The sequence below is a fragment of the Aspergillus eucalypticola genome, assembly GCF_003184535.1.
Source record: "Aspergillus eucalypticola CBS 122712 chromosome Unknown BO83scaffold_25, whole genome shotgun sequence".
Lineage (NCBI taxonomy): Eukaryota > Fungi > Ascomycota > Eurotiomycetes > Eurotiales > Aspergillaceae > Aspergillus > Aspergillus eucalypticola.
The window spans coordinates 384966-412142 of NW_020290299.1; the positions used below are offsets into that span (position 1 = coordinate 384966).

Genomic DNA, 27177 nt, shown 5'->3' on the forward strand with positions numbered 1-27177 from the left:
TAAGCGCAACGAAAACAATCTTCCAAATAAAACCTCGTCAAAACAACAAACTATGCACAGTGGTCTTGTAAGAACGGTCTCACCCCATACTCTAGTCTTCACAAGTTTTAGTGTACAGCGATCAGCGCCGACCTGCCTCAACTTCTTTCTTCCTAGAATCTCAACAACACGGGTCTTGTCTGCAATTGCAGATGGTGAACTATTTAGTAGTCCCACTCCTCCTTTCCGTACTTGTTGTAGCGCTCGTGGAGGTCCTAAAAAGAACAAGGAATCGTTTGTTAGTGATCCAGTTCGCATTGTCGACTATTGGTCGCGAATATCAACCACATGGGGATTGGGGGGGGCAATAAATACCACGGGCAGGGTAACGTTGGGAACAATGACGGTGTTCAAGGCGCTGGGGGCATTGCGCAGGGGCTGGCTCTTGTCACCGTGGGGGTGGTATTGGTACTTGTAGACCTTGCCACTCTCGTCGGTCTGCTCCCAGGGCATGGCACTCTCGCCAATGCGGACGTTGCTCTCGGAGGTGACGGAGGTGGGCTTTCTGCCGAAGTACCTGATCATCGAGAGGAAAAAAATTATGTTAGCCAATTGAGTCAATTCATAGTTGAATTTGTATAGCAGTGTCAAGGAATTTTTTTCGCGAATGAGCGTTGTATATTTGTCGTGCTGACACACTATGAAAAGAAATCGGGGGAAAGGGAAAAGTATTCACCATCCGGCAAGCAGGAAAGCACCGGACATGACACCGAGCAGAACCTGTTCAAGTATAATATCACCAATTAGATTCCAACGATCGCAATTGATTTCTATCGGTTCATTGGGTCCGTACGTAAAGCTCGGGGTCACGCTTGGGGCCCTTGTCGAGGCCAGCCTCCTCAACCTTGGAGCTGTAGAGGCGGCGCGGGGGAGCGCGAAGGAAGGACTGGCGGGCGAAGGCCCGGCGGGAGGCCATAGCAGCAATTGAAGACATGTTGATGGGATTGCGAGGAGCGGACGTGTGTCTGCGAGGACTGTGGGGGGTTGGTGGTTCGAATGGGTCTTGAGGGAGGAGGTGGGAGAATCGGTGGGCGTCGGACGTATGATGTTGCCGGCGCATCATCAGGTGACATTTCGTTGGCCAGCTTCCGGCACGGTTGCTGACTCAGCCCGCGTGGTTGGCCTGACACTTTTTTTCTTCATGCCTGACTGCCTGATTGACAGCCTGGAGCTAAGCTCCGGGACTAAACTCAAGCTGGACTGGTTTGGTTAGGCTTTCCTTCTTCCCCCCAATAATCAGTCATCATACGGTATCGATTGCGATAAACCCTCGTGTTTGCTCTGCGCATGTCATCCACCTGTCCGGCTCTGAGGTCTCTGGGGTCTTACATCCTCACTTCGGCCATCGCAAGTCTTGGGTTTCGGCTTGCGACGGTGATGTGACGTGATTCGCGTGTCTTGCAATCACCGCAACTTCATTTCCAAGGTTCGTCGTTTGACTCTCTCTCTCTCGCCCTTCCCGCGTGCCGACAGGGGGAGAAACCGGTCTGGATCCCGTCTTCTTAGATGAGGCTAACTGAGCACTGTCCAATATAGGTTGCTTACATTCTTTTTCCTCATCTTAATACCAGTCCACCTCGATATACGTCTTTTATTTTCTTCGTCACTCCTTCACTTTATTCCTACCGATAGCTTCCCTCACCGCGCTCTCGTGATCACAGACGACGCTCCGTCCATTTAACCCGAACCGCTTCATTCCTGTCTGGCCACAATATGTTAGATTGCTGTGATATATGAGTAGAAATTTTCCATCCACGCTCAACGACATGCCTCTATCTTCCGCGATTTCGGAGACTAGCGACACGCCTGCCTCGGCGCCCCCGCAACATGTTCTCGGTATTCCGCGACCCCCTTCCGTGGGAGGAATTTCGTCCCGGGTGACGGACATGGCGTCAGATGATGGAGAACAGTCCCAGACATATACCGGAGTTTCGTCGCATCCACCGCAGTCCCGAGCGTCGGCTCCTAGACGAGGGCCCCCACCTGCCAGGAGCTCTATCACATCGACCAGTCAATGGACTAGGCCAGGGAGTGCTAGTAGCAAGCAGAGCCGGTCACACATTCCTTCGCTTGCTGCGCAAGGTTTCTTCCGTCCTATGTCTTCTCAGCGACTCCAGGCTCATCGGGGTCGGCCTATGACAAAGGGGACCATGACCGATACATCGGAGGATTGGAACGATCATACGAGTCAGAACAGGCAGAGCTTTATCTCGAACAGCACGATACCGCAAGGGTCCATCCCTCCGACAGAGCAGGAAGCTCCTCCTTCGAGAGGCACGGAGTTCACGGACCCTATCATTTCTGACCGCAACACCTCGAATGCTAGTCCTATCGGTAACACCACGGGAAGGAGTCAGGGCGAGAGCGCCAAACTTCTCTACGACAGGGAGAGGGCTTATAAGATCCAACAACCTCATCTTAACCTCGGGGGAAACCATCATGGCTCAAACGAGCCTGTCAGCCCCCACCGGTCGACGCTTTCATTTCTCTCTCTGCAGAACAGAAATCAGGGACATGAGAGTAGCCGTGACGTACGGGCACATGAGAGGCTTTCGTCTGCCGGCTCTACCCCTGGATCTATCGACAAGACCCCTCAGGCAGGTGCAAGCAAAAGCCGTCTGGGCAAAAACTACGAATATTTTGTCGGTAACACCATTTTCTTCGGCCGGGGAAGGCTCCAGAACTCCAGGGATAAGCCCGTCAATATTGCCACAGCAATCTTCGTGCTTGTACCTACGGCTCTATTCTTCGCATATTCGTAGGTATCCCGTCTCTCACTCGGTGTGTTCGAGTAGCTAACGATACATAGGGGTCCTTGGCTCTGGCACAACATCTCGCCCGCCCTTCCCATTTTGTTCGCGTATCTTTTCTACTTGTGCTTCTCGTCATTCATACATGCTTCCGTCGTTGATCCTGGGGTAAGACAGATTCAAGCAAGACAGTGCATCATCAATTGCTAACAGATCCGCTCTAGATTATTCCTCGCAATCTTCACCAGCTGCCACCCCCGGATCCCGCAGATGACCCGTTGGCAATTGGCCCTCCAACCAACGACTGGGTGATGGTGAAGCTGGCGACATCCGACGTTGCAGCCATGGACGTGCCTGTGAAGTACTGCAAGACCTGTTGTATATGGCGTCCTCCCCGCTGCTATCATTGCCGTGTATGCGACAACTGTGTTGAGACTCTTGACCATCACTGTGTGTGGCTCAACAACTGCGTTGGTCGCCGTAACTACCGGTACTTCTTCACATTTGTGGCATCCTCCACCCTCCTTGCTCTGTTCTTGCTTGGTGCCAGTCTCGCACACATCTTGGTGTATAAATCACGAGAGCATGTCAGCTTTGGCACAGCCATCGATAAATGGAGAGTTCCCTGGGCCATGGTGATCTACGGTGCGGTTGCCGCACCATACCCGGCCTCGTTATGGGCCTACCATCTCTTCCTGGTCGGTCGGGGCGAGACCACCCGAGAATATTTGAACTCGCACAAGTTTGCGAAAGCCGACCGCCATCGGCCCTTCACTCAAGGCAATGTCTTCCGGAACTGGTTGTCCGTTTTCCTGCGGCCACGGCCCCCAACGTATATGCAGTTCAAGCAGCCTTATCAGGAAGGGGACCAGCGCCTGAGCACGATGAAGCGCAAGTATCTCCCTCGAAATGTCGAGCCTCAAAATGACATTGAGATGCAACAAGTGCCTCCTCCCTCTCAACCCCAAGAGTGAGTGGTGATGGCGCCGGTTTGCTCTCGCTGCTCCACCCCATCTCCATTTCCGTATGAATTTTCCTTCTTGCTCCCTGCGGGGCCATTTCTTCTTCTTTGCTTCTTCATCACCATTTTTTCAAAGATAGTAAGATCTTAATGGATGTTACCACCTCATTGCCATTCTTTCATTGAACCAATTGGGCTCACCGCATATACGTTGACATACCCCACCCTACTTTCTGTTCATGTCTTGATTTTCGAGCGAGTTGCACGTATGAAGCAGCCGTTGGCTACGTTCTCTTCACGATATTCTTTTTTCTTTTCCTTTATTCCATATTTTTTCCCCATCTACTACTATATATACACGTGTGTCCATTGAGTGTCTGTCTGTTGTTGATGCTGTTGCGGCAGATCAGGTGAAACATGATATCGGGAGACGATTTAGGGCTATGTACAATATGCAGATACTGGACCAGAGATAGACCAAGGAGATCCGAAATAGATAGCCGTTGGCGCCAAAGAAGCGTAGTAACCGGACGAGGTGAGCCCGGAAAACCCGAGAATGGCGATTATATGCCTCATAGTAGATAGAAAAGAATTGTCCGGGTGTAGGAGGCCTGTCTCTTGAGATGCGCGAGGCGGGGGTGGGAAGAGGACAAAGCTGGAGCTTGTCACCAGTTGGGAATCCTGGTCAAGACCGGAGAAGAGGAACAGGTTGAAGATGAAACGAGGAGGGTTTCGACAAAGCGGCGAGAGGATTTACTTAATGTCTGGCACTGGTTCTGACTGCATTCCGCGGCGCCGTCGTCGGGGGGTTGCTGACGATACTACGGCTCTCCTCGACCCTCTCTCTCTGTCTGTCTCTCTCTCTCTCTCTCCGCACCCTCTCCCTCTCTCTCTCTCTTCGCTTCCTCTTCCTCCTCCTCTTCCCTCCCCTGCTTTCTCCTCCCCCATTCCTTTGTCCATGACCTTCTCCTCAACCCCGGTTAAGCATTCAGACACCTTCTCTGCGTCGGCTTTTTCACGCCGTCCATCCCGCTTCCGGGGTTAAGATATGAAGAGTGAGGAGGTATAAGGCTCACCACCGATATCTGTCTCCTCGTGGTTAAGGAGAAAGAACCACTGACCACCTTTCCCACTCCCACTCCCCCCCGGTAACATTGGCAGCACGCCAGGTCAGCCACACCCTCGGAAGTTGACAACCACCACCCCCCGCGTTAATTTCTAGCAATCCATCCCTGGAAACATCAACTTATTCCGAGCTGTTTGGTGGTCCTGCCCCTCGTACCAAAACCTAGTTCTCACCGCATATCCTTTTCCCGCAGCCCTTGGGGATGGAAGGTCAACCTGGTTCTCCCGGCGCGTCTCCCGCAACTCCCGCAACCCTTTCGGACCTCAAGAAACACACGCACGAGCACCTCGAGGGCACAATGGCCTTCGAATATACCGAACAACTCCTCACCCCCGAAAATAGTCGCTCCGAAACCTCCAGCAACAACGATAACGCGTCCACCGACGAGAAACCCACCCTCCGCCGACGATCTACACGTGTAACACGCGCTTCTTTACGAGGGGCAGTCCAGCTCAGTGACCGTTTGGACGCGGATAATCATGGATTACCTTCTCCGGCGGATGAAAGTGATCGTACGGTCTCCGGTGATGTCCTGGGCAGTGCGGTCGAGGCTGCGGAGGTGAAGAGGACGAGGTCCAAGTCCTCCTCCCACCTCCGGCACAGCATAGCGGTCATGGAAACTGCCTTATGGAGCGAGACAACACTCCCGCAGAATAAGGAGGACGGTGACGACCACCCAATGGCGCCAGATACCCCCGTCTCCAAATCGTCTCAGGAACCGCAACCCAACGACATCGGCATGTCGCTACAACAACGGACGTTACGAAAGCGCGTGGAAAGAGTGTTGACCCAGGAAGACAACAAGGACCAAGAAAAGGTTTCTGCGCCTGCCAAACCTGAACGTCGCAAATCACTACGTCGGTCAACCCGATTAAGTATACTCGACAAGGCTTCTGACCTTGTTGGTCGGGCTAGCAGCGTTTTGGGAAAACGCTCGCGTGATAAGGTGGAAAAGAGCAGTGGTCCGAATCGACGTGCCAGTCTACGGCCGCGAAACGTCGCCGCCCTCAAGGAAGAACCCCCCGCGCCTACGCCGAGTGCGCCAGCTCCTAAAAAGAGACGGGTCTCGGAAAGTGATCTCCCGTCCAAGACTCAGTCTACGGAGGAGCCGCCGCAGGAGCAAGCCGCCCCAGCTGAACCAGTCCCGCGCTTGAAGCGGAAGCTTTGGCTGGCGCATGGTCTTTACACCGGACAAGAACATACCGACTCTCCGCCGGTTCAAAGCCGGAATAGGAGCAGGCGGAAGAGTCAAACTCAGTCTCAGACTCAGTCGCAACGGAAACTGCTGCCATTGCCTATGTTTGCAGGCGACCGACTCTTGAAGAATGGGCGCGATTTTCAGCTGCCTTTCGATGTCTTCTCGCCGCTGCCTCCCGGTCAACCCAAACCTGATGAGTGGAGAAAGACCAACAAGAGTAAGTATTCTGTGCATGACTGATGAAATGGCCATGGCTAACACGGGTTCTTAGACGTATTTGTGGGAGAGGCCGGCAGTATATGGCGGGCAAACAAGCACTGTGAGCTTTCCAAGTGCATGTGCACGCCAGAAACTGGCTGCGACGAGGAATGTCAGAACCGTTACATGTTCTACGAGTGTGATGAAGGTAATTGTGGGGTGGGTGAGGAGTGTGGCAACCGCAGTTTCGAGGAGCTTAAGCAAAGGACCAAGGCTGGAGGCAAGTACAACATCGGCGTGGAAGTCATCAAGACGGCCGATCGTGGGTACGGTGTTCGGAGTAACCGCACCTTTGAGCCCAACCAGATCATTGTGGAGTACACGGGTGAGATTATCACTCAGACGGAGTGTGAGAAACGAATGCGGACGATCTACAAGCATAACGAGGTCGGTTGGTCCCAGTTACGGTTTCTTCCATGACTACATTGCTAATGACGCTCCAGTGCTACTATCTGATGTACTTTGATCAGAATATGATCATTGATGCCACTCGGGGCTCCATTGCCCGCTTTGTCAATCACTCTTGTGAGCCCAACTGTCGGATGGAGAAGTGGACTGTCGCTGGAAAACCGCGCATGGCTCTCTTTGCAGGCGATCGTGGCATCATGACGGGTGAGGAACTGACCTATGACTACAACTTTGAGTGAGTTACTCTGCGGATCTGCAGCCACGAAGGATTACTAACTTTATGTTCTAGCCCGTATTCCCAGAAGAATGTCCAGCAATGCAGATGTGGCTCATCGAATTGCCGTGGCATTTTGGGCCCGAGGCCCAAGGAGAAGGCTCAACGTGCGAAAGAGCAGAAGGTGGAGAAACCGAAAAAATCAGCCAGCAGACGGACAAATGGTAAGACAGCCGGCACTAAGCGCAAGTCTGGCGATGCGCTCGACGTATCATCTTCGCGCGCCAACAAGAAACAAAAACTTGCGGTAGCCAAGTCAATCAAGTCTGGCGTCAAGAAGGCGGTTTCGCGAGCGCGTGCAACCGTCACCAAAACTACTGCTTCTCGAACAAAGCAGGCAAAGAAGGAGAAAGGCAGCCCGGTCAAGCGAACGGCCGCGAAGGCCACGAAGACAACGAAATCGCCGACGAAGAAAACGGTAACGAAGAAAGATGAACCTAAAGGGAAGAGTAACATCAAACTCCCTAAGGTCAAGGCCACGAAGGTCAAGGCACGGGCCACAGTACCCAAGAAGTCAGCACAGACCGCGAAAGGCAAGACTCAGAATGCCGCTCCATCATCGTCGAAATTAAGCCGCCCATCTGCAGCCATCAAAGCGAAAATCCTCGCTGCGGCCAAAGGCACAAACCCACGGAGGAAAGCAACGAAAAAGGATGATATGAAGACAGATCATAAGACCACCGCGCCTAAAGCTCAGAAGAAAACGCAAGCACCCAAACAGGAGCCCAAGTCCAAAGGTGCGATAAAGCGTACGGGGACTGCAGCCACGAAAGGCAGTAAAAAGTGATCATCGATATAGGCTGCTTCATGGCGCCCTTATGTCAAAGATTATATGAGGACAACTTTTGTCCTTCAGAGCCTTCAACATTATCTTGGACGATCACCTTTTTTCTGTAGTGAACCGAATCCTCCATCTATCTCTTCTGGCTTAACCTTACTTTTACTCCAACTTATTACCCCTTTTTGTTCCCTTCTCCTGGGCTTCTCTGGGCCTGCTTTCTGGCCTACAGACACTTTTTGTTTCTCTTTCCTCTTCTATTTCCTTTCTTGAGATATAATTTCGGCAGCTTCCCCCTCTTATTAGGCCCTAATGCGATAGGTAGGTAGGTAGGTATTTCACTATGCTTCCCATGATCCTTGCTGGATTTACTGGATGCTTCGGTTTGCTATTTTATGCTTACCTGCCTTTTTGTTTATTTTCCTTTATACTTTTCTTTTTTCTTTCTACCCTTTTTTTTTTCTTCACTTATCACGATGGCGCTCTTCGAACTGTAACACCCCCTTTTGTTATCGTTATATCCTCACTCATCTCCAGTGTTATGTTTGATGTAATGTTTCTGGTCACCTGTTCTCACCCTTTTTTTTCCCTATCAAATCATATCAATTCACGAAGCAGGCTTGGATAGGACGAAATGTTTGATGCGCGAATGTGCTTCCTTGGCTTTGATTTGCTTGTTATGTCTTGTATGGATTGACTGTGTAGCTAGCCTGTTTTCCCTATTTTTGACTTCAAGCTTGGTAGCATTTCTGTTCAATTCATTGGTTGGTCAGAATAGGGTATTTATTTATTCCAGATTATTCTGTTGCGCGCACGTGTACTACTACAGTCTACGAATTGGTACTGTTGCCGATCAAAATAAATTATTCTATTGTTGGGGGTGGACGCGGCATACACGCTGGTGGAATATATATCTCCGCAGACGGGGTGACCTAAACCTTCTGTTCACTACTTATGTATCTACAGGTTTTCATCAAAGCAATTAACTATACATGCTGTGCATTTTAATTTTCAAGTACTGGAATTTCAATCTTCTAGTCCAGCATTCAACTGACCATTTCTCAGTACTATTATATATATATATATATATATATATCACATACCAGTAGTTGTAGCAGTGCTATGGAACAACCAATTGCAGTTAGTACTAGTAGATGTCCGCGGAGTACCTACTACAACACAGCCAGTGTTAACTATGGGAGAAATAGTAGATAGGAAGCGTTAAGTGAGAATCTCAGTCACGGTGATTAGATCCAATTGGTTCTTCTAGATTTTATTTAACAAGTAGTAGTAGTAGTAGTAGTACTAAAGCTGCTGCTGTTCAAGTTCCAGTGTTTATACTAGTATATATAACTTGTGGATTCTGTAATGAAGTAGCAATTCAGGCGAAATGATGAACCGGGGGAGTCTCCTTCAGTTCATATTATCGAGTATTACTAGCTGAGTAATATCAGGGATTGATTTCGAGAAAGGGGGATAAACTCAACGATGTACTACTAGTAATGTATACGGTGCTATATGTAAAGTACTAACACGCTACACCGAACAACTCAAGAGACATGAAAGGAAAGGTTTTATAAGGAGGAATGAAGAAAAATATACTTCCCTATGATACAATAACAGAGAAACAGAAAAGGAATATAAAAATGATAAGCCGAATGGCACAAGCCATACATATACCGTGTATGATAATTCCACAGTCATGATAAGTAGATGATAAAAAAAATTCATTCCGAGTCCCCGTGATTTCACGCCATAGCACCGTTTCCTAGCTGCGCCTGAACTGTAGGTTTAAAGAAGAATTTCTGATTCTAAGGAAAAGAAGGAGAATTGAAAGATAAGACTAGTAATGTCTTTCTAAGCGTTTTCCGCCTGTATGTTTTATTGGATATGGGCATGATATATCTCATGCTGTGTTGGTATCAGCTGGTTGTTGGTGTTCTTGTTGCTCCTGCTGCTCTGACTCCTTGGGTTGGGCCGTCTCCTGGGCTGGTTGCTCAGGCTTAGGCTCGGGGACAGGAGGTGCAGAGGGAGCTTCGGCTGGGGTGGGTTCGGGTTCGGAGATAGGTTCAGGCTCCTTGGATTCAGCTTCAGCTGGAGCTTCTTCGGTTGGTTTTTCTTCGGCCGGGGGTCCTCCAGCTGGAGGCTGGGGTGCTGGTACTGGCTCTGGCTGTTGCTGTGGTTCCTCTGGAGCTGGTAATGCGGGCGGCGTAGGTTCTTTGGGTGGCTGGGTTTCCTCTGGCTGTTGAGGTTGAACGAGGGGTGTTTCTTTTTCTACCTTGTGAGCGGCTGGTTCCTCTGCGTTAACGGGAACATGCTCCTCTGGTGCTTGTGGTGGTTCATCTGCCTGGGGCTCTGATGGTTGCTCAGCAGGCGCCTGCTTGGTCTGTGTCTGTTCGGTCTGCTCGGGCTGCTGCTCGGTTGCAGTCTGGGGCGTTGGCTCTGCAGTCTCAGTTGAAACTTCCTCAGGAGCTTGTGATGGGGCTTGCTCTTGGGGTTGATCTTGCTGCACTGGTTGCACAGGCTGCTCGGGTTGCCGAGGTTCTTCTGGTTGCTCCGGTTGCTCTGGCTGCACGGACTCAACTGGCTCTACAGGCTCCGCTTGCACAGGCTGTTCCGGCTGAGCAGGTAGCCCAGGTTGTTCCGGCTGCTCTGATTGTGTAGGTTCAACTGCCTGTGCAGGCTCCTCCTGCTTGGGCTGTTCTGGCTGAACAGGTGGCTCTGCTTGCGTAGGTTGCTCGGGCTGGGCAGATGATTCCGACTTCACAGGCTGTTCCACGACCGGCTCGCCTGCCGGCTCTTCCAATTTCTCCGCTGGAGCCTCAGGAAGTTGTTCGATGGACTGCGGTGCAGGAGCTTCGGATGCTTGCTCGGTATGCTGTTCGTTGAGTGGTTCAGCAGGCCGTTCGCCTTGTTCCGCTGCAGCTGGTTCAACGGCAGTCTCTGCAGCCACAGTGGTATCCTCTGCCGGCTGCGTCTCAGGCACCCCGGCCTTATCTGCAACGGGCTCAACTGTTTCCGTAGCAGGAGGCTGCTCAACGTGGGAAGGTGCATCCATTTCCATCTCGATGTCCGTCCCTTGGTTGTCACCCTGTTCTTCGCCCGGTGGCTGGCTCAGACTCGCTTCCAACGTACCAAGCAGATCGACTTCCTTGCTCTCTGCAACAGCCTCATTAGGCTGAGGAGCTGCTTGCTCGGAAACTGGTTGCTCGACCGGCTGTTCCGCCGGTTGTTCCACCGGTGCTTGATCCTGTGCGGTTTCTGGGAGAGGTTCAACATCCTCCATGGTCGTATCCATATTCTGATCATCCTGTGTCGGCGGCTGAACAGTATCAGTACTTGTCTTATCTGGCTGTGCTGGTTCATCTGCAGGCTGTTTATCGACAGGCTGCTCTGAAGCGAATGCAGCTGGCAATGTTTCTACAACGGGAGGTTGAGTGGCTTCCTGGGGCGCCGGAACACCTTCAGCGCTAGGAGCTGGCTCCTGTTGCTGAGAAGCTGGAACTGGCTGAGGGGTTGCAGATACGCTATCCTCAGGACCAGGTATTGAAGGGTAAGCTTCGGTCATCTCCACATCTTCCTTCTGTCCTGGTGCTTCGCTCGTCCGCTCGGGAGCCTCCGATGTGGGCTGGATAGCAGCAGATTCTGAAGGGGGTTCAGCAGCGACGGATGGTTGTTCTGGCTGAGTGGGCGGGACAGCTAGCTCTGCAGCTGGCTCTGGTGCTGTCTCGGGAGCCGGTGCTGGAGCCGGTGCTGGGGCTGATTCTGAAGCATTTGAAGAAACCTCAGGGGTTGGCAACACCGCATCTGTAGAACCAGCTGTGGCAGCTGGTTCAGTTGCCGGAGCCGGAGCAGGCACAGGCGTTGAGTCAGTCGGCGGCTCAGTGCTGGGACGCGGAACTGGAGTTTCCGGAGTCTTTGCCTCTAGCATAGACTCATCGCCCTCGTCGCTCTCATCGCCTTCCTCACCCTCCTCGTCGTCCTCTTCCTGTCCATTCTGATCACCAGACATGCGTGACGCATCCCCATCCTTGGCATAATCCGAAGCGCCATCCACTCCGGAGCCATTGGCGCCATGAACCGTGGCGGCATCCGCGCCATCGCCTGGAGCAAACATGACCTTCTTTCTCCGCCCCTTTCCAAAGCCCTTCGCCTTGCGCTTTGGGGGAGGAGGCCGTCTTTTTGGAGGAGTCATGACAGCTGCAGAGTTTGTATCCGCGACTACCACACCCTCAGCGTTGACAACTCCGACTCCCTCAATGATCGTACCGGGCGCTGGCGCCTCAGGGGTTACGGTGACCGCGGTGTTTTCAGCTACAACTTGAGCCCCATCGGTGATCTCTCCTTCAATCTTGTGTCCCTCCGGTACCCATGCTTCGTAAATCGAGATATTTCCGGTCGCCGGGTCGACCTTCTTGAACTTGGTCCTCCTCATCGGCGCAGGAGCATTATTTCCGTCTGTAGTCGCAGCAGCAGCACCGTATAGAGTGGGTAAACCCGGTCGTCGCTTGGCGAGGAATTCAACTTCTGATGATTCGAGGTGTCTCGGTACGGCGGACCACTTGCGCGTGACGAAGCTGCGTTCGGTGCTCTGGATAAGTGGCTGTTCCTCTCCGTCGGTCGCTTCTTTCTCTTCGTCTTCGGAGTCTTTTGACGCTTGGCGGATGTAGATGCATCCAGCTCGCGCAGCACGCAGGAGGGCTCTGCTCATGGGGCTCAACAGGTGACTGTCTCGAGGCATTGGGTGTTCTGGAATGGTTGACTTCCCCCCGGGGCCCTGCACGACAGCTTCAGTGCCTTCGGCCTTGGGGACCTGCGAGACAGTCTGAGTTTGGCGTGTCCAGCGTCGTACAGGGAGCCCCTCGAACACATCGTGATCGATCTGACTTCTGTTACGGTTGGCGCCATCGCCGAATTGGCGACCAGAGCGAGATGATCTAAACTGGAGGATTGTCAGTACATATCAGCGATGGCATCTTTCTAAACCGCATTGGCAAGCTTCGGTGCAATGGTGAGTGGATCGATAACTGGGGGTCGGTGTCGGGGTCGCGGATCGCGGCAACAAGCTTACAGTAGGTGGCATGATGAGCGCCGGACCTGCAGTCTCACTGTTCGGAGAATAATCAGGATAACGGCTGAGAGCCCCTCACCCAGTGAATCTACGGAGCTGGGTGTGGTTTGCCCGATTGTAAGAGAAGGGACTCTTTGGGAGGGCGAGGCTGTTTTGGAGGTGATGGTGAATCGGAGCAGCGCGATGCGATCAATCAGCGAAACGCCGCGCCGCCGCCCCCGCACGTGACTGGGGTTACTCAGAACCCTCACATAGAATAAACATGACTACCTACCATCAACTACAGTTTCCAAGATGAGATGGATTGGGCTAATAGAGAGCGAAGAATGGTATTCCAGATGAGTAAGAGTAAGAATCGCTACCTAAAGCGCAGTGGCTTTCAATAAAAATACAGAACCCTTCGATCTATGCTATTCCTTCATCTTCGGGCCATCGGCTCAAATGGCCCCAAATGATATTGATATCGTATTGGTGCTGGATTCCCCTCAACTCCGTACTCTCGCTACGAAAAAAACAAATGATCCCCGTTGGGCGTTTAGTCCCAGCTAAAAAGACGTCAGCAAAGGCCCCCAATGAAACTAGATAACGAAGGGTTCATCTTACCCAGTATCCTTCTGGCGAACAATGTTTCCTTCCGTGCCAGTCTGCTTACCCTAATAACTAATAAGCTTCATTGCAATCACAGACAGGCTCCTTGAATACTCACAGTCTTCTGACCCTCAACAACCAACCGATCCAGCTGGTAGAACTGACTGATAACGGTTTGCCTCTGCAAAAGTATTAGCAGCTCGTTCACTAGCGTCCACCCCCGCTTTGACTCAGAATGCATGGTCTGCATAAAAGAGACAAACGCGGGCACATCTAATCATGTCCATCCGAGGAATATACTGACCTTCATCATCCGCAAGTTCTGTAGTCCATCCTGGATCAACTCCTGTATCCGTCGGTCCTCGGATTCCTTCTGGTGCTCGCGGAAGGCATCCAACGTGCGCCGGCGGGCATACTCGCGGAAGTTGTAGTTCGAGAACTGGGAGGATTGACGAAGCAAAGAGCGGAACTGCATAAAATGACTGGTTAGCCCCCAGTGCCATTGTGATAGGAGTGTAGGAGGGATTCCGCGCAATCTAGGTTCAGCAGGGAGGGCATACCAGAGACCGGACCTGGAAGGCCGTTTCACGCTGCATGGTCGGCACAGACATGATGGGCGAATTTGAGTGGAGAGATGCGATTATAAACTTTGTATTAACTGGAAAGATAAGACAAGCTGAAGATGATGTTGATGATGATGATGCTAAAAGCGATTCCAGAATACAGGGATCCTGGATTTCTAATCGGCTCGGCCGCTAACGCGGGGGTACAGCTAGGCGATGCTATTCGCGTTAGCTTTTCAAGTCCCAAAGAGGAACAGCCCGAGTCGTCTTTACCGAGGACGTCCGACTCCGAGAGGCTTTTCGCAGAAGGGTTGAGATGTCCTCGGACAGCGCAAAGTAGGTGGCGTACCGGTCAAGAGTCGAGTCGCCTCAACAGTCAACTAGACCAGGGGTTCTATCCCAGCAAGAGTCGTTATAAGGTTATTCTGACAAGCAGAATATATAAATAAAAACAGGTGCTTCCGGATGGGGATGCAAGCGGAGCGTTGAAGGGATAATCGCTGGCAGGCTCTCCGGGAAATTCTTTTGCGTTTGGGCTCGGAGGCGCGATGACGGAGTTATCGGACTCGCCGGCCGACCTCCACGGGGGATCTTCCCCTCGGCTTCCAGAATGGCTCCGCTCTTCGCCAACAACCACGGTTGAAGCCTTCACTCGCAATTAAACTGTTTTCTTGCTGGACAAAGTGTCCATGCGCTGCAGATCGCTCGCTGTGTTCACCTTCAGATCCCAATGGCGCAAATCCCTACTCCGCCCGCTTCCCGTTCAGCTTCACCAGCTCCGGATTCCCAACCCAAGCAAGCTCCTGTAGCAGATGCCCCGGAGGACTTGCTGCAGTCGCTAGACAATCTATTGGAGCGGTATCTGCACCTTTTAGATCAGCATCAGAAGTTGCAAGCTGAGCTAGGGTCGAAGCTCTCGTCGGTAAGTCACTTCGCCATAGCAAGCTTGAGGCTATGTTGCGGTAAGCGATACTGAGAACAACACCAGGGGTTTTTCTCTCTTGCCCAAGCCAACTATACTTGTCCACCGGGTCGACACTATGGGGCAGATTACTATGATGAGCGCATGAAGGCGACAAGAAGAGTGTGAGTCCGGTATATGTTTGTTACCATTCCAAGACGCGGTGCTAACTGGTTTCATCCTGATCAGGACTCTACAACCTCCTACCAACCTGGCTGAGGAACGCTACGCAACGGAGAAGGACCACTTACCGCCGACTGACACCGAACATAGCGGTTCCAACTCCAGTATATTTGGGATCGAATCAGTTACCGTCCAACATTCAGAGGACGAATCCGACACGGACGAGAAGCCCGAATCAGATGCCGATTCGCCTGAGGAAGATCGGCCACAACGCGAAGAGGGAGGTACCCAAGCTGATGAGCTCTCAACCACAACCGAGACCCTCCAAACAGAGCCCGATGCGGATGATAAGCCCAAGCGATCGAAAAAGAAGAAGTTTCGTTCTTCGGACCCGATCCACTGGTACGGGATCCTGGTACCCCCTTATCTTCGCAGCGCCCAAAAGTCCTTCACCGAAGCCGTTGAGAGTCGCCTTCCCCAACTCGCTAGTGTCATGGTTGAGATGCGCATCGTGGAGAAGGAAGTTCATCGAGTGCGGAATGAGCTGAGCCAGGTTTGAGAGAGGCTGGTGGTGCTCGCAAGGGGCCTCTTCTAGGCCACCATGCGCCAGAAGTAAGGTAGTGGTGGTGGTGGTAGTGGTGATTGAAGCGATGTGAAAGGCTCAAGCTGGGATCAGTTTCCTGCCTGTCGCCAGGATCGTGCCTCAGGCAGTAGCCAGTCCATATTGTAAATTCTAGACTTGTGCATATAAATAGACTGACTACATGCAAGCTACGGCAGTTGATAAGAAAATAAATGAAGAGCAATATGGGATAGAAGAACAGATGCACCCACTCTCGGTACATAATTCCACCAGAGTCTATTTTTATTTCTGCCTTGGAAGGTCCAGCGCATTTGACCAGGGAGCATTAATTACTTACCAGATGGGCGGGTATACTAACTGACTGGATAGGTAGGATGGAGTAGTTGTTGACAGACTAGATACACCATCCCATAGACCATACCCACTCTGTCTATGGCCCGAACCAATTTTTGCAATTTCGACAGATTGACCAAGCATTTGATGGGAAAAGAACTAAGGTACCAACGAACTCCCCTGTCAGACAAACGTCGGCTTTTTCTCGAGTGGAAACGGGGGTGGTTGTTGTTGCAGACTTGCAGTTGCAGGAGTGGCTGCAGGATGGCTGGCCGTTGAGCCTCGCATCCCAGTCGCTTTCCAAAGGCTTCCCTCCTCTCCTCCCTTCGCTGCCACTCTGCCTCTTGCCTTTTACCCTCCGGATGGATTTCCTATCCTGACCATCTCACATATTCTTCTAGACTGCCCTCACAGACCATGAACGAAATAGGAGGATACTATTATTATCCCGCCCACCGGCCGTCCAGGTCCTCATATGATGTTTACCCGCTTAATCTATTCCCGTATTCCGACTATTGTGCTTTTAATCTCCGGAGCTCACTCACTAAACCGCAATGAGTTTTCTGCCCGACGGACAACGAGACGGGTTCTACGATCTAAGAGTGCTAGTTGACAACCGGCGCAATTGCTGGGCTTTACGGGTATCCTTCCTTCGAATCCGATAGTCGAGAGAGAAAAATGTGCAATCGGGAAAAGGCGCCATCGCCAGCTTTGATTGAGATTGCTCGCTTCGTCACTATCACCAATCTATAACGGTCGTGAGACTCGGTTAGTTTGAAGGCGCTGATATACAGTGGAGCTACCCGAGCCAGGATCGTATGCGACTCGCGGATGGTCTGCGCTGAATGACCAGGCCTCGCTCGCTTGTTCGGCTCGTTTATTGGTCGCTGCACACGGGAGGAGCTTCGTCGACGGTTTCATGTTGAAATCCCAGGGCCGTAGAGGAGCGGTACTCCTGTTCAAGGTGAGACCTAGTCCATCCGCCATCCTCTTGGTCGTTCCGTTCCTGACCAATGGCCTGGCGCACAGTCAAGGTCGGGTCTTGACCCGCCAGCTTTTAGCTTCTCCGGTTATTCAGTATCCTCATTTTCGAGCCAATCGACGGCCCTCGCCTACCCTGTCCCCCTCTTGGGTAGCCTGGCATTGCGACTCATGGGACTCCGCTTGCCGTCTGCATGCAGACTCCGTACACTGGAAATGGTGAAGGGAAAACCAGGGAATTTATCATGCATATGAGGTTGGTAGCCGTGGTAGGGGATGCTATTCGTCACCTTGACTGTCGCCCAAACGAAGCGGCTTCAGCTCAGGATGTCTGGCTGGTCAACCACCTTTTAAATGCATTGTTTACGTGGGAGGCTGGGTATCGCGCGCTGGGTCTCTTAATAGTAGCCAGCATTGTCACAAACGGCTTTCCGTGCCTGTCCCCGCGCTATTGGCGCTGGATCAACTCCACTTGTGACTGAACTGGTCCGACTCTAAAACGTCTGCGCCCTTATCCGGTCCTAATGCCTGCGCATAGGACGGAAATGAAGCACTTTAATATCAACGTCTGACTTTTGGTTCGCCCGGGGTGCTGGAAAACCCTTGGCCTTGCTTTCCCATCCGTGTGAGGCGCTATCGCCCAAAGGACTGAGACTGTGTCTGTTTTGACGCGACACTGGGGTTGTTCTCTTTCTTTCTGCTCTCCAGTCGTTCGCTCTTTCCCCCAAAGTAAGGGCTAGAAGCTCTTTCGTTTTTGTTCCCTGTCATTCTTTTTGTCTGATTTATGACTCCGTAAGTCCGACAGTGTTTCTTTCCCCCTGTAATCAGGTGTAACTAACAAGTGTCTAACTATGCGTTCAGGGGTTTCACGGACAGCCAAAGCTTTCGCTGAGCCTTGGGGGTCTGATATTATACTTCTCTGACCTGGGTCAACTTTCCTTCATTCTTCTTTTGAACAAAAGACCTTATTTTTATTCTTCCTGTGCGGTATGCAAGCGTCTGATCTGGCTTTCTATGATGTCTGAGATTGTAGCATCGACTTACTCATTCCCTCCAGAGGCATTGAGTGCCATTGCGACTCTTGTTGTCGACCACTTTCATTTGATTGAATTCTGAGCCCATTGCTTCAAGCCTAGACTGTTGCACAGCGTCCGACAGTTCTAAAAATTTGATGATCTCGGACTTGTTTCGCTATTTTCCTGCATCTGCTTTTGACTTTCGTCTCATACCCAGTCGAGCTGGATTTCGCGCATCGACCTGCTCTCCGTTGTTGAAGAAAAATATCTCCACTACTAACACTTATATCGACTTCCATCCTATGCGCTGGCCGGTCTTACTTCCGTATTGTGCAAAAGTTTCCTATGACTGCTAGCAACTCTACAATCTAGCACTGATATCACATGGCTCCCCAAGCTGAAAGCGCAGGCTCTGGGCCCCAGCCAGATGGGGACGTTGCGCGAAAAGGATCAGTCAAAAGAGCGCGGGAGTTGCTTCAGGCCGGAAAGCGTCCTGAGAGAGCGCCAGAGGAACCAGCGCCCTCATTCCGCATTAATCCAGCCCATATGACACAATGGCCTCTGCCCGACAACGCCCCTCTGCCGCCGACTCTAGCTAACCCTCACGCAACCTTGGTCGTTCCAAAAGGGCCTCCGCCTGTGCGCCCACCCCGTCCGGATTGCCCGTCCCCTTCGGTCTACTCGGAGAGAAGCATGTCCGATGTCCCACCAGCACCTAGCCCGTTGAACATCAAACGTCCAGTTCCCTCCTTTTCTCAGCCGTTCCCCATCCCGTCAGGCCCGCGTCCGGCCATCAGAATCCCTATTCCTCGGCCGCCTAGCCCAGACAGTGTTGCAGGTTCAACACCTCGCGTTTCCGTCGCCACAGACGACCTCTTTCGACAGTCAGGTATTTCCACCGTCTCGTCGATCACTGAACTTCCCTCAGTTCCTCATCCGCTTCCCCCACAGCAGCGTGTTGCGCCAGGGGGCGCGCCAAAGAAGACCGCTAGCCTTGCTCCTCCAGTGCCTGCGGCACGACAGCGCGCCTCGTCTGTTTCGCCTATTCCGGAGGAATTACCGGATAGCCCAACCATTTCGCAAGATCACTACGGCTCTGCCCAGCCATATCCACCTAGCTGGTATTCAGCACAGGCAGAATCGGAAATCTTGGGCACGTATCTGGACGGCGAATCCGACGATGATGCCTCTAGACATTCTACTCACCAAGCCGGAGTAGCTACGGCTACGCTCCTCAGGCAAGCCAGCGTCGGGACCAGAGGAAAACCTTCCTTACGCACGATTCAAAAATCCAATGCTAGCTCGCCAGTACCGCCCTCAGAGAGGACCCCAGTGTCTGCTAGACCGACTACGTCCGGGACTACGGGCACGGAGTTTATCCTGAAAGAAGTTTCTATAGGGCCCGATCGGAGAGATTCTGTTTCGTCCAGCTCAACAGGGTCTGCGCACTTCAACCTGGAAAAAGCACCCATCGTCTTGGATGTCAGCACTCAACATCCTGCCTTAGCTCGTCCATACGTTGACAATGGGGGTTTGGAGAAGGAGATCGGAGCTCTTCCCAGGGCTGCGCCAACCATGAGCGACAAACGCCCAGGTGGCCGCCGGCCTCCACGTCTCAACATGAGTGCTGTTCGTGACGCAGAGGCTCGAGGGAGCCTTACGAGTTTGCCTGACCTCATTCGACGTGCGACAAGACTTGCCTCGAATCTAGAGCATGGCCGGACTGCGAGTCGAAATGATTTATTGAATGGCGGAGGTGGTTCCAGATTCCAATGTAAGTTTGGCCATAAGTGCCATTGTCAGACAAAGGCTAACCAGTGTTTATAGATGACGCCAAACGCAAGTCAGGATCAATCAAGAGCATCTTGGCGTCGTTCCCCCCGCCGGCTGCAACTCCTGAGGGAGGTCACTCGTCTTGGCCTTTCTTCTTCAGGAGGTCCACGCTGCATCAGATTCACTCCAACGAACCACCACGGGCAGATGGTGATGATCAAGAAAAGGCCGCACCGAAACAACCACGTCGATGCTGCGGACTACCCCCGTGGCTGTTTGCCCTTATTTGCGTCGTTATCATCATTGTCATCTTGGCCGCCATCCTCATCCCCGTGGGTCTGCTCGTGGTGCGCCATAAGTCGAGTGGTACGAGCTGCGCCACAACTAACCCATGTGAAAATGGCGGCGTCAGTGTCTCAAGCGGTAGTATTTGCTCCTGCGTGTGTGCAAACGGCTATACCGGATCTCGCTGTACAATTTCTGGCGATGCCAGCTGTGTCACCACTGAAGTCGATGGTAAGAACGCCACCATGGGCAGCGAGCTTCCTCGCCTGTTTGAGTACGCGCAGCAAAACTACAGCATCGCACTTGATGCTGTGACGATCATGGCCCTATTCAGCCAGAGCAATGTGTCCTGCACGACGGAAAACACCCTTGTTTCGTTCTCCAGCGTATCAACAAGCAGCAGCAAAGCCCGCCGTGCTCTGTCTGACTCGTCCCTCGAGGAGCCCTCAATCTCCAGTCACCTGCTAGCCAAAGTCGAGCACTCTCCCAGCTCAGCTTTATCAGAACGTACTCCCACGCAAGCTCTTGCAGCCCGCGACTCTGTCGCTACAGCGCACGGTATCGTCTTCGATGACGATCCACCAAGCAGTACTGGAACCGCAACTGCAACCGCGACCGCAACCAAGACAAACCACGAGTCCTCAGCCACGCAAACTTCCACCTCTAGTTCGAGTACGACTGCAACTACTTCTTCATCCTCCAACTCGACAACCGTCACAACAGAAGTGCTTGACTTCGCCCGTGTCGCTGTCCTCTACATCCTAGAGGAAACAGGCACCCTCTCCGCGGCGGAGTTCTCAGAAAGCAACATCCAAGATTACCTGTCCGATGACTACTCGGACGCCAAGAGCCACAAATTCACCGTTGACCTCACTCCCTCCGGTGTGATCGGCAATTACACTTTAAACTTTGACGACTTTGAGATCACATTACCCAGTGGAAGTGTTGTCGGTGGTGACTAAAATACCATGTTCTTTCTACCAGGAGGCTGCAGTTGTATTTTTAATTTAATCTAGTACATATTCCCGAATCTCGACTTGGCATTTTGCAGCATCATTTATACCAGTAATAAGAATAGCCTTGTAGGTGTAAATGGAATTATAGTCTAGAGCGACAAATAGAATGGCCTTAGGAAAAAGCCCAGTTCCGGATTACTAGTACTGTGCAGTTAGATCCATGGTGATTAGCTTGCCATAATACTAGTAGTCTGGCCGATACTACTAGTATCATAATAGTGATTTCCCATTATATAAATCGCTTGCCATCTCTATCTGCTCCATAGTACCAAGCCCCATACCATTATTAACAGGACCAGGCCATTACTAGTAACCCATGTATACCTTTTCCAAGTACAGCCAAATATCTAACTGCCACAATTTCAGTACCACTATAGTCAGTCCAAAGCACCCACCCCAGGACAGTAGTAGTTGCATCATCACCTTCGATAATCCCTTGATACATATCTACGAGTAAACGCGAATAAATATGACTCTGGATACCATCCAACTGGAAAGAAACAAACGAACAACGAAAAAAACTAATAAATAGAATAAAATAGAATCAAAATCAAAGCACAATCAATCGATAACATTAAATGCGACTCGCATAATGGAGAAGTAGATAATATGAACAAAGCAAAAAAGGTCGTGCCCGGGATCGAACCGGGATTGCTGGAATCAGAATCCAGAGTGATAACCATTACACTACACAACCTGTTGTTGTGATACTTTGTTCCTTCAATGCTCTTATCAAGGTGAGATGAGAATCAGGGATGTTATCTCAATGGGTCGAGGGGGTGTAGGTCCTATGTGAGCTTGGATCTTGGATGGAGTAAATGAAGTATACAGGATTGAGAATATAATGACTAGCTTTTGGTATTTCAAAGTACATTTTGAAGAAACTTGTAAATTATACACAGAGAAGAGAAATTACCCTATCCCTGACAACCCATTGCGCTTATTCATGATGATAGATAGATAGATGATGATGATTAGATGTCCTCGCCTCAACTCCTCGATTCCATGCATTGATTCGACAAAATGACACCAGACAAACCAGGAAGATTTACCAGACACTACGCCTAAGTGAAAAGCGAGCTATTGGGCGCAATTCCCTTCAAGGCCGTATCGTCGTCCACAAAGTCGCGGAGTCTTCTCGTCCGGTCATCGAGGATCAAGCGTTCGGCTTCCCATCTCTTCCTCTCGAGAGTCTTGGCCTCGATCTGCTTCTGGCCTCCATACCAAGCCTTCTTGGCCTTCTCGATGGTCTCTTGCTCATCCTTTTCGGCTTGCTTGATCAGCTGGGAGACCATGGTCTTCCAGTTTCCGATACCGACGCGCAGACAGTCTGCGCAGCGGTCGCGAGGCTCGCGGAGTTCCTCGGAAGTGCCGAGCTCGAAGATAGTAGCCTCGGCCAAGTCCACAGCGTCGCGGGTCCATGCTAGACCACCTTCCTTGGAAGAGGAGGCGTAGATGATCTCACCGATGTAGGTCATGAGGCCGGCTTCGTCGCAGACGGAAGTGGGGGTTCGTTGAGGAGGTTCGTCGCCTGACGGTAGAGGGGGCGGGTACTCCACGGGGACGAGGACGGTTTTGAGAGAATTGAATAGGGCGCGGAAGGGGTCATTGCCCGAGGGTGCGCGAGAGGGGAAGAACGGGAGAGCCGAGTCGGATGAAGCTGCGGGAAGGGACCGACGGGCCTTCAGCACGGAGGTGAAGATGGACAGCGCATTAGGCAGGTCGCCCTGTTTGGCGTGGTGAACGGCGAGGGCTGTGGACACACGGATGATGTTCTCAGATGGCAACAACTTGCTGTCGTTCTTCAAGACGCCTGTCTTCACATCTACGACTTTTGTGGCATCCACGGACGATCCGGCGGCCGCGATATCCATAGCCCAGCTGTACATATCGCGCGAAGTACTCTTCAATCCTTTGTAATCGAGCCAGTCCGCATATGAAAGCGCTGCCTCCACCTTTTGTCTTGTGTCGAAGCCCCGCGTCGTCAGGATCTTCATGTAGAAGCTCTCCGGACTAGGAGAAGCAGCCTCGCAGTTCTCCTCTAGAGGAGCTTGCTGTCCAGCGGGCATCGGCCTTGGGCGAGGGTTCGAAGGGCCAACAACATACTCCGCAGGAGCAGAGATACGCTGTTTGCGATCGGTCAACCAGCCCTCCAGACTCTCCGCGGCCTTTGCAGCTCCCATCAGAGCCTGGAAGTAGCCCCGTCTCCACGGCTCACTCTTCGCAGAAACATCGTATCCCATTTTCCCAACACCTTCGACCAGAAATCCTCCATCTTCTTGCTCCATAATGCCCTTTCCTTCGCCTTCCGGATCCTCCAGTCGCTCCAGCAGATCTTTCAGGTATCCCGCAACCATGGGCCAATTGGTCATGAGCTTGCCGATCTGCTCAGGATGCTGCAGTGCCTGTGCCGAGCGCAAGCACCACCGACTCTTCCAAGACCATTCCGGCGGTGTTGGCCATTTGTGTTCGATGTCCTCCTGGTATACGCCCAACTTTATCACCTGGAACAACACCAGCATGGCGTAGAATGAAAGACCGATTTTGAGTCCATTGGAAATGCGTCGCCTATAGTAGTCACGACTCTCGGTCGATACCAGTCGCGCAAAATGTTGTCGGAGATGTAAGGATAAGGGCGGAAGAGGTCGACTGCCTGCCGGGGATGTGAGGAAAGGTAGCTGAGGCCGACCTAAAGGCGGGGAGATGACTTGTCGACGAGACTGTTGGGTGAAGGAGCGGGAGGGATAGCGGGCGCTGCGTAGAATGGGAGGTCGCAGCAAGCGACCTGACCCCGGTATTCGAGGCATTGGAATGCGATGGGGTAGCATTCTGTGATGCTTGTCGCAGAGCTGCTGGTGCTAGAAACGGGTCACGATGTCGTCGGCGGAAGAACAACCCAAGTCAGGTGCAGGTGCGTGTTTGCGTGGTTTGCAGGTCGGCCCGTCTGAACCCACCAGTTGACAGTATTAATTACCAGGGAATTAACTAAGGCCTAAGGAGACAGACACACTACAAAGACTTCACGAAAGAAAGAATTTTCTTGATATACAATCTCCGAAGTTGTATTGGGGAATCAAATATTATTTCAAAATCTCTCTATAGAGCAATAGATCCTCTAAAACCTCCCAGGGTTCCGAAATCCGACCTGTATCACGCAAAATAAAATCCAATATTTTCCCAAGCGCCTACGCTAATCTAGTTGCGGTCAAAGTAGCCCTCGCTCTCAAGCATGAGGATGATCTCGTGGACAATGCTGCGGACGCTCTGCTTGGAGACATCAACAGTGAGATCGGCGTTAGCAGGAGCCTCATAAGGATCATCAACACCAGTGAAGCCCTTGATCTCGCCACGGCGGGCCTTGGCGTAGATGCCACGCTTGTCGGTCTTCTCGCAGTGCTCCAGGGGAGTAGCAACGTGGACGAGGAAGAAGTTGCCACCGGAGCCAGCGACGGCCTCACGGGCAGCCTTGCGGGACTCCTCGTAGGGAGCAATGGGGGCAGCAATGACGGCAGCACCGGCACGGGTGAGCTCACCGGCGACGAAGGCAATGCGCTGGATGTTGGTGTGGCGGTCCTCACGGCTGAAGCCCAGCTCGGAGGAGAGCTCGTGGCGGACGGTGTCACCAAGCAACAGAGTGACGGAGCGTCCACCCTGCTGGTTCAGGGTGACCTGCAGGGCACGAGCGATGGCGTCCTTGCCGGAGTTCATGTAACCGGTAAGGAAGATGGTGAAACCCTGGGAAGCACGAGGGGGGTTGGATTCACGCAGGATCTTGACAACCTCGGGGTAGGAGAACCACTCGGGGATGTGAGCACCGGTGCGGAGGCGGTTGCGGAGTTCGGTACCGGAGATGTCGAGGGTCTTGACACCAGCGGGGACCTCGTCCTTGGGGCGGTACTCGTCGGTGTCGGGCAGGTAGGTGACCTGCTGGAACTCGACGACCTCAATGCCGAGCTCGTCCTTGTACTTCTCGACGGCGTGCTGAGCATCGTAAGGACCGTAGAACTCCTCACCCTTGGAGTTCTTACCGGGACCGGCGTGGTCACGACCAACGATGAAGTGAGTGGCACCGTGGTTCTTACGGATGATAGCGTGCCAGATGGCCTCACGAGGACCACCCATACGCATAGCCAGACCCAGGAGACCCAGGACCGCCATTCCGTTGGGGTAGCGGGGCAGGAGGGCCTGGTAGGCACGGACACGGGTGAAGTGGTCAATGTCACCGGGCTTGGTGAGACCAACGACGGGGTGGATCAGGACATTGGCCTGACGGGCGCGAGCGGCACGGACGGTCAGCTCACGGTGAGCTCTGTGCATGGGGTTTCTGAGAGGGCCGTTAGTCGTAAGGTCGCGCGCGCATCATAACGGGTGCTCTATAGCTGGTCTCGGCCACACGTACCTAGTCTGGAAAGCGACAACTCGGGACCAGCCGAGCTTGTCGAAGTGGACACGCAATTCCGCGGGAGTGTCTAAATTGGGAGGCCCGCGCGGTCAGTACATGAATCGGGAGGCGGTCGCAAGGATCGCGCACGGGCAATGACATACAGCGAAGAGCGACATAGTCGTAGTGGTTGAGCTTGTTGACAGCCTCGATCTTTCCACCAATGTAGAACTCCTGGACAGTGTTGTTCAGGTACTTAATGGCAGGGTGTTCCGGGTCTCCGCCAAAGACCAGCTTGGCTTCCTTTTGCCTAAATTAGGGGGTGAAAAGCACATCGTTAGCCCATCCGCGTCATCGAGACCCACTATCTGCAAAATCCCCGACGGCTAGTGAACTCCGCCCGTGGGAAACCAAGGCCGGCGATGCCAATCTCTCGTTTCAAGAACGCCCCGTTCAAGTCAGAGATATAGCGATCGCCAAGGTCCCGCGATTCCCATTCGTACGGAAAAATTCACAAGGAAAAGAGGAAAGAGGGGCTCCACTCACTTGTCAGCGCGGTAGATGTCGTCGATGGTCAGGATGGCCAGGTTGCGGTCGTCACGGAAATCGCGCAGGGTGAGGCGAGAGCCGGCCTTGAGCTTGAGCTCGTCGATGGTCTTCTGGGAGGCGTCGAGGGTGATGGGCATAGAGAAAACGTTGCCATCGGCAAGACGGCAGTTCTCGCAAACACTGAACGAAAACCGATGTTAGCTAAATGTCCCCCAAATACTTTCGCCTGTTGAACAGGTCCTCTTCCTGTTAATCTAGTGTCGCTTCGAGGACTACTGGCGTAGATTGATGGGGTTTGAGAAATCGGAGCATACCCGTCGAAGTCCTTCTGGTTCATGAAGCCTGCGCCCGGAGTTAGCCAAGACTGACGATTTCACCCCGCGGCGGTTGCAAGCGGACGGATAGTCGCGGGCAACCAGAACGGAGATAGTAGGATGATTGGCAACATACCCTCCAGAGGACTGAAACCACCGTTCATGATGAGCTCCAGATCGCAGAGCTGGCGCTCAGTGAGAGTGAGGGCAGGGAGAATCTCCGCCTCAGCAGCCAGCTGGTCGTGGCGGGGAGCATCGCGGGCGAGAAGGTCCTTAAGGACACCACCGTGGGGAGAGTTGGCCATTGTGAAAGGATGATGAGGGATGGATTTCCACTCAAGCAAAGATGTGATGAGAAAAGAAAGGAAGGACAGGAGAGGGTCTGGAGGGTCCCAGAGGATTATAAAGAAGAAAGAGAAGAGTGGAGGGGGGTAGAAGGAAGAAGAATGGAGTTTATGAAGAGTGGAAAGGGAAAAAAAAGTTCAGGAAGGGGTCAAGAGGGGAACAGCGGAGCAACCAAGGCAATGATCCAATTCGAGCAATTCAGGAGATTGAGGGACTCCAGCGATGACCAATATGCTTTCTCCAACGACCGTCAAGTTCTCCATTCCAGCCAAATCAACCATCGGGATCTGTCCTGCGGTCTCGTCGAAAGGTGGTGGAGCTGTCGGACTCTTGGTACGAAGAGCGTCTACGTATGCCTTTGTGTCGTACGTCTGTCTGTCCTTCTTTTCCTCCCCCCCGATGAGGCTGCACACACGTCGCATTCGCAATTGCTCAATTCCAGCGCGATGGCGCCATCGCTTGTCTCCAGCATGCTATCCTCATAAGTTCTCTATTTTTAGGGC

At 52.4% G+C, this 27177-nt stretch overlaps 10 protein-coding genes and 1 non-coding gene across 11 annotated transcripts; 4 read left to right on the plus strand and 7 right to left on the minus strand.

The window, feature by feature from the left end:
- Positions 1-203: 203 nt before the first annotated feature.
- On the minus strand, positions 204-973 carry BO83DRAFT_430171 (uncharacterized protein; the record flags this gene model as incomplete). The annotated part of the gene is made up of 4 exons (XM_025535507.1): positions 204-254; positions 355-556; positions 716-759; positions 833-973. 4 exons carry the CDS (start codon positions 971-973, stop codon positions 204-206), a joined length of 438 nt encoding a protein of 145 aa, XP_025384940.1.
- A 799-nt stretch (positions 974-1772) lies between these two features.
- Positions 1773-3763, plus strand: erf2 (palmitoyltransferase ERF2; the record flags this gene model as incomplete). The annotated part of the gene is made up of 3 exons (XM_025527804.1): positions 1773-2797; positions 2849-2957; positions 3014-3763. 3 exons carry the CDS (start codon positions 1773-1775, stop codon positions 3761-3763), a joined length of 1884 nt encoding a protein of 627 aa, XP_025384941.1.
- A 1174-nt stretch (positions 3764-4937) lies between these two features.
- Positions 4938-7968, plus strand: BO83DRAFT_113970 (putative histone-lysine N-methyltransferase (Ash1)). The gene is made up of 4 exons (XM_025525952.1): positions 4938-6291; positions 6346-6719; positions 6776-6975; positions 7030-7968. The coding sequence occupies exons 1-4, from the start codon at positions 5079-5081 to the stop codon at positions 7799-7801; spliced, it is 2559 nt and encodes an 852-aa protein (XP_025384942.1). The 5' UTR covers positions 4938-5078; the 3' UTR covers positions 7802-7968.
- Positions 7969-9267: 1299 nt separating this feature from the next.
- BO83DRAFT_114048 (uncharacterized protein) lies at positions 9268-9610 on the minus strand. The gene has a single exon (XM_025525953.1). It carries the CDS (start codon positions 9521-9523, stop codon positions 9329-9331), a length of 195 nt encoding a protein of 64 aa, XP_025384943.1. The 5' UTR covers positions 9524-9610; the 3' UTR covers positions 9268-9328.
- On the minus strand, positions 9336-12796 carry BO83DRAFT_381177 (uncharacterized protein). Its single transcript, XM_025531929.1, has one exon. It carries the CDS (start codon positions 12531-12533, stop codon positions 9699-9701), a length of 2835 nt encoding a protein of 944 aa, XP_025384944.1. The 5' UTR covers positions 12534-12796; the 3' UTR covers positions 9336-9698.
- A 441-nt stretch (positions 12797-13237) lies between these two features.
- On the minus strand, positions 13238-14529 carry BO83DRAFT_381179 (LYR motif-containing protein). Its single transcript, XM_025531930.1, has 6 exons — positions 14364-14529; positions 14012-14233; positions 13756-13920; positions 13570-13632; positions 13467-13516; positions 13238-13408 (listed from the first exon to the last, which is right to left on the minus strand). The coding sequence occupies exons 2-6, from the start codon at positions 14060-14062 to the stop codon at positions 13399-13401; spliced, it is 339 nt and encodes a 112-aa protein (XP_025384945.1). The 5' UTR covers positions 14063-14233; positions 14364-14529; the 3' UTR covers positions 13238-13398.
- A 112-nt stretch (positions 14530-14641) lies between these two features.
- BO83DRAFT_381180 (uncharacterized protein) lies at positions 14642-15910 on the plus strand. The gene is made up of 3 exons (XM_025531931.1): positions 14642-14936; positions 15003-15100; positions 15165-15910. The coding sequence occupies exons 1-3, from the start codon at positions 14745-14747 to the stop codon at positions 15655-15657; spliced, it is 783 nt and encodes a 260-aa protein (XP_025384946.1). The 5' UTR covers positions 14642-14744; the 3' UTR covers positions 15658-15910.
- Positions 15911-17936: 2026 nt separating this feature from the next.
- Positions 17937-21111, plus strand: BO83DRAFT_114107 (uncharacterized protein). Its single transcript, XM_025525954.1, has 3 exons — positions 17937-17982; positions 18053-19785; positions 19839-21111. Exons 2-3 carry the CDS (start codon positions 18396-18398, stop codon positions 21029-21031), a joined length of 2583 nt encoding a protein of 860 aa, XP_025384947.1. The 5' UTR covers positions 17937-17982; positions 18053-18395; the 3' UTR covers positions 21032-21111.
- A 599-nt stretch (positions 21112-21710) lies between these two features.
- BO83DRAFT_t219 lies at positions 21711-21782 on the minus strand. Its single transcript has one exon. It is a non-coding gene; the product is annotated as a tRNA-Gln (tRNA).
- A 164-nt stretch (positions 21783-21946) lies between these two features.
- Positions 21947-23930, minus strand: BO83DRAFT_381182 (uncharacterized protein). The gene has a single exon (XM_025531932.1). It carries the CDS (start codon positions 23890-23892, stop codon positions 22150-22152), a length of 1743 nt encoding a protein of 580 aa, XP_025384948.1. The 5' UTR covers positions 23893-23930; the 3' UTR covers positions 21947-22149.
- A 207-nt stretch (positions 23931-24137) lies between these two features.
- sC (sulfate adenylyltransferase) lies at positions 24138-26837 on the minus strand. The gene is made up of 6 exons (XM_025531933.1): positions 26466-26837; positions 26330-26357; positions 26013-26195; positions 25631-25776; positions 25485-25554; positions 24138-25409 (listed from the first exon to the last, which is right to left on the minus strand). Exons 1-6 carry the CDS (start codon positions 26632-26634, stop codon positions 24281-24283), a joined length of 1725 nt encoding a protein of 574 aa, XP_025384949.1. The 5' UTR covers positions 26635-26837; the 3' UTR covers positions 24138-24280.
- Between the last annotated feature and the right edge of the window lie 340 nt (positions 26838-27177).

Excerpts from the sequence above, each read along its gene's own strand:
- BO83DRAFT_114048 (XM_025525953.1), bottom strand. The coding sequence starts at position 9,523 with ATGAATTTTTTTTATCATCTACTTATCATGACTGTGGAATTATCATAC.
- sC (XM_025531933.1), bottom strand. The coding sequence starts at position 26,634 with ATGGCCAACTCTCCCCACGGTGGTGTCCTTAAGGACCTTCTCGCCCGC. Across the intron at positions 25,777-26,012 it reads GACATCTACCGCGCTGACAA|GCAAAAGGAAGCCAAGCTGG; the intron begins GTGAGTGGAGCC and ends CCCCTAATTTAG. Across the intron at positions 25,410-25,484 it reads GTTGTCGCTTTCCAGACTAG|AAACCCCATGCACAGAGCTC; the intron begins GTACGTGTGGCC and ends CGGCCCTCTCAG.
- BO83DRAFT_381180 (XM_025531931.1), top strand. The coding sequence starts at position 14,745 with ATGGCGCAAATCCCTACTCCGCCCGCTTCCCGTTCAGCTTCACCAGCT. Across the intron at positions 14,937-15,002 it reads TAGGGTCGAAGCTCTCGTCG|GGGTTTTTCTCTCTTGCCCA; the intron begins GTAAGTCACTTC and ends GAACAACACCAG. Across the intron at positions 15,101-15,164 it reads ATGAAGGCGACAAGAAGAGT|GACTCTACAACCTCCTACCA; the intron begins GTGAGTCCGGTA and ends CATCCTGATCAG.
- BO83DRAFT_113970 (XM_025525952.1), top strand. The coding sequence starts at position 5,079 with ATGGAAGGTCAACCTGGTTCTCCCGGCGCGTCTCCCGCAACTCCCGCA. Across the intron at positions 6,292-6,345 it reads GTGGAGAAAGACCAACAAGA|ACGTATTTGTGGGAGAGGCC; the intron begins GTAAGTATTCTG and ends ACGGGTTCTTAG. Across the intron at positions 6,976-7,029 it reads ACCTATGACTACAACTTTGA|CCCGTATTCCCAGAAGAATG; the intron begins GTGAGTTACTCT and ends TTTATGTTCTAG.
- BO83DRAFT_381182 (XM_025531932.1), bottom strand. The coding sequence starts at position 23,892 with ATGCCTCGAATACCGGGGTCAGGTCGCTTGCTGCGACCTCCCATTCTA.
- BO83DRAFT_114107 (XM_025525954.1), top strand. The coding sequence starts at position 18,396 with ATGGCTCCCCAAGCTGAAAGCGCAGGCTCTGGGCCCCAGCCAGATGGG. Across the intron at positions 19,786-19,838 it reads AGGTGGTTCCAGATTCCAAT|ATGACGCCAAACGCAAGTCA; the intron begins GTAAGTTTGGCC and ends CAGTGTTTATAG.
- BO83DRAFT_381179 (XM_025531930.1), bottom strand. The coding sequence starts at position 14,062 with ATGTCTGTGCCGACCATGCAGCGTGAAACGGCCTTCCAGGTCCGGTCT. Across the intron at positions 13,921-14,011 it reads CCTTCCAGGTCCGGTCTCTG|TTCCGCTCTTTGCTTCGTCA; the intron begins GTATGCCCTCCC and ends CATTTTATGCAG. Across the intron at positions 13,633-13,755 it reads AGAACTTGCGGATGATGAAG|AGGCAAACCGTTATCAGTCA; the intron begins GTCAGTATATTC and ends ATACTTTTGCAG.
- BO83DRAFT_381177 (XM_025531929.1), bottom strand. The coding sequence starts at position 12,533 with ATGCCTCGAGACAGTCACCTGTTGAGCCCCATGAGCAGAGCCCTCCTG.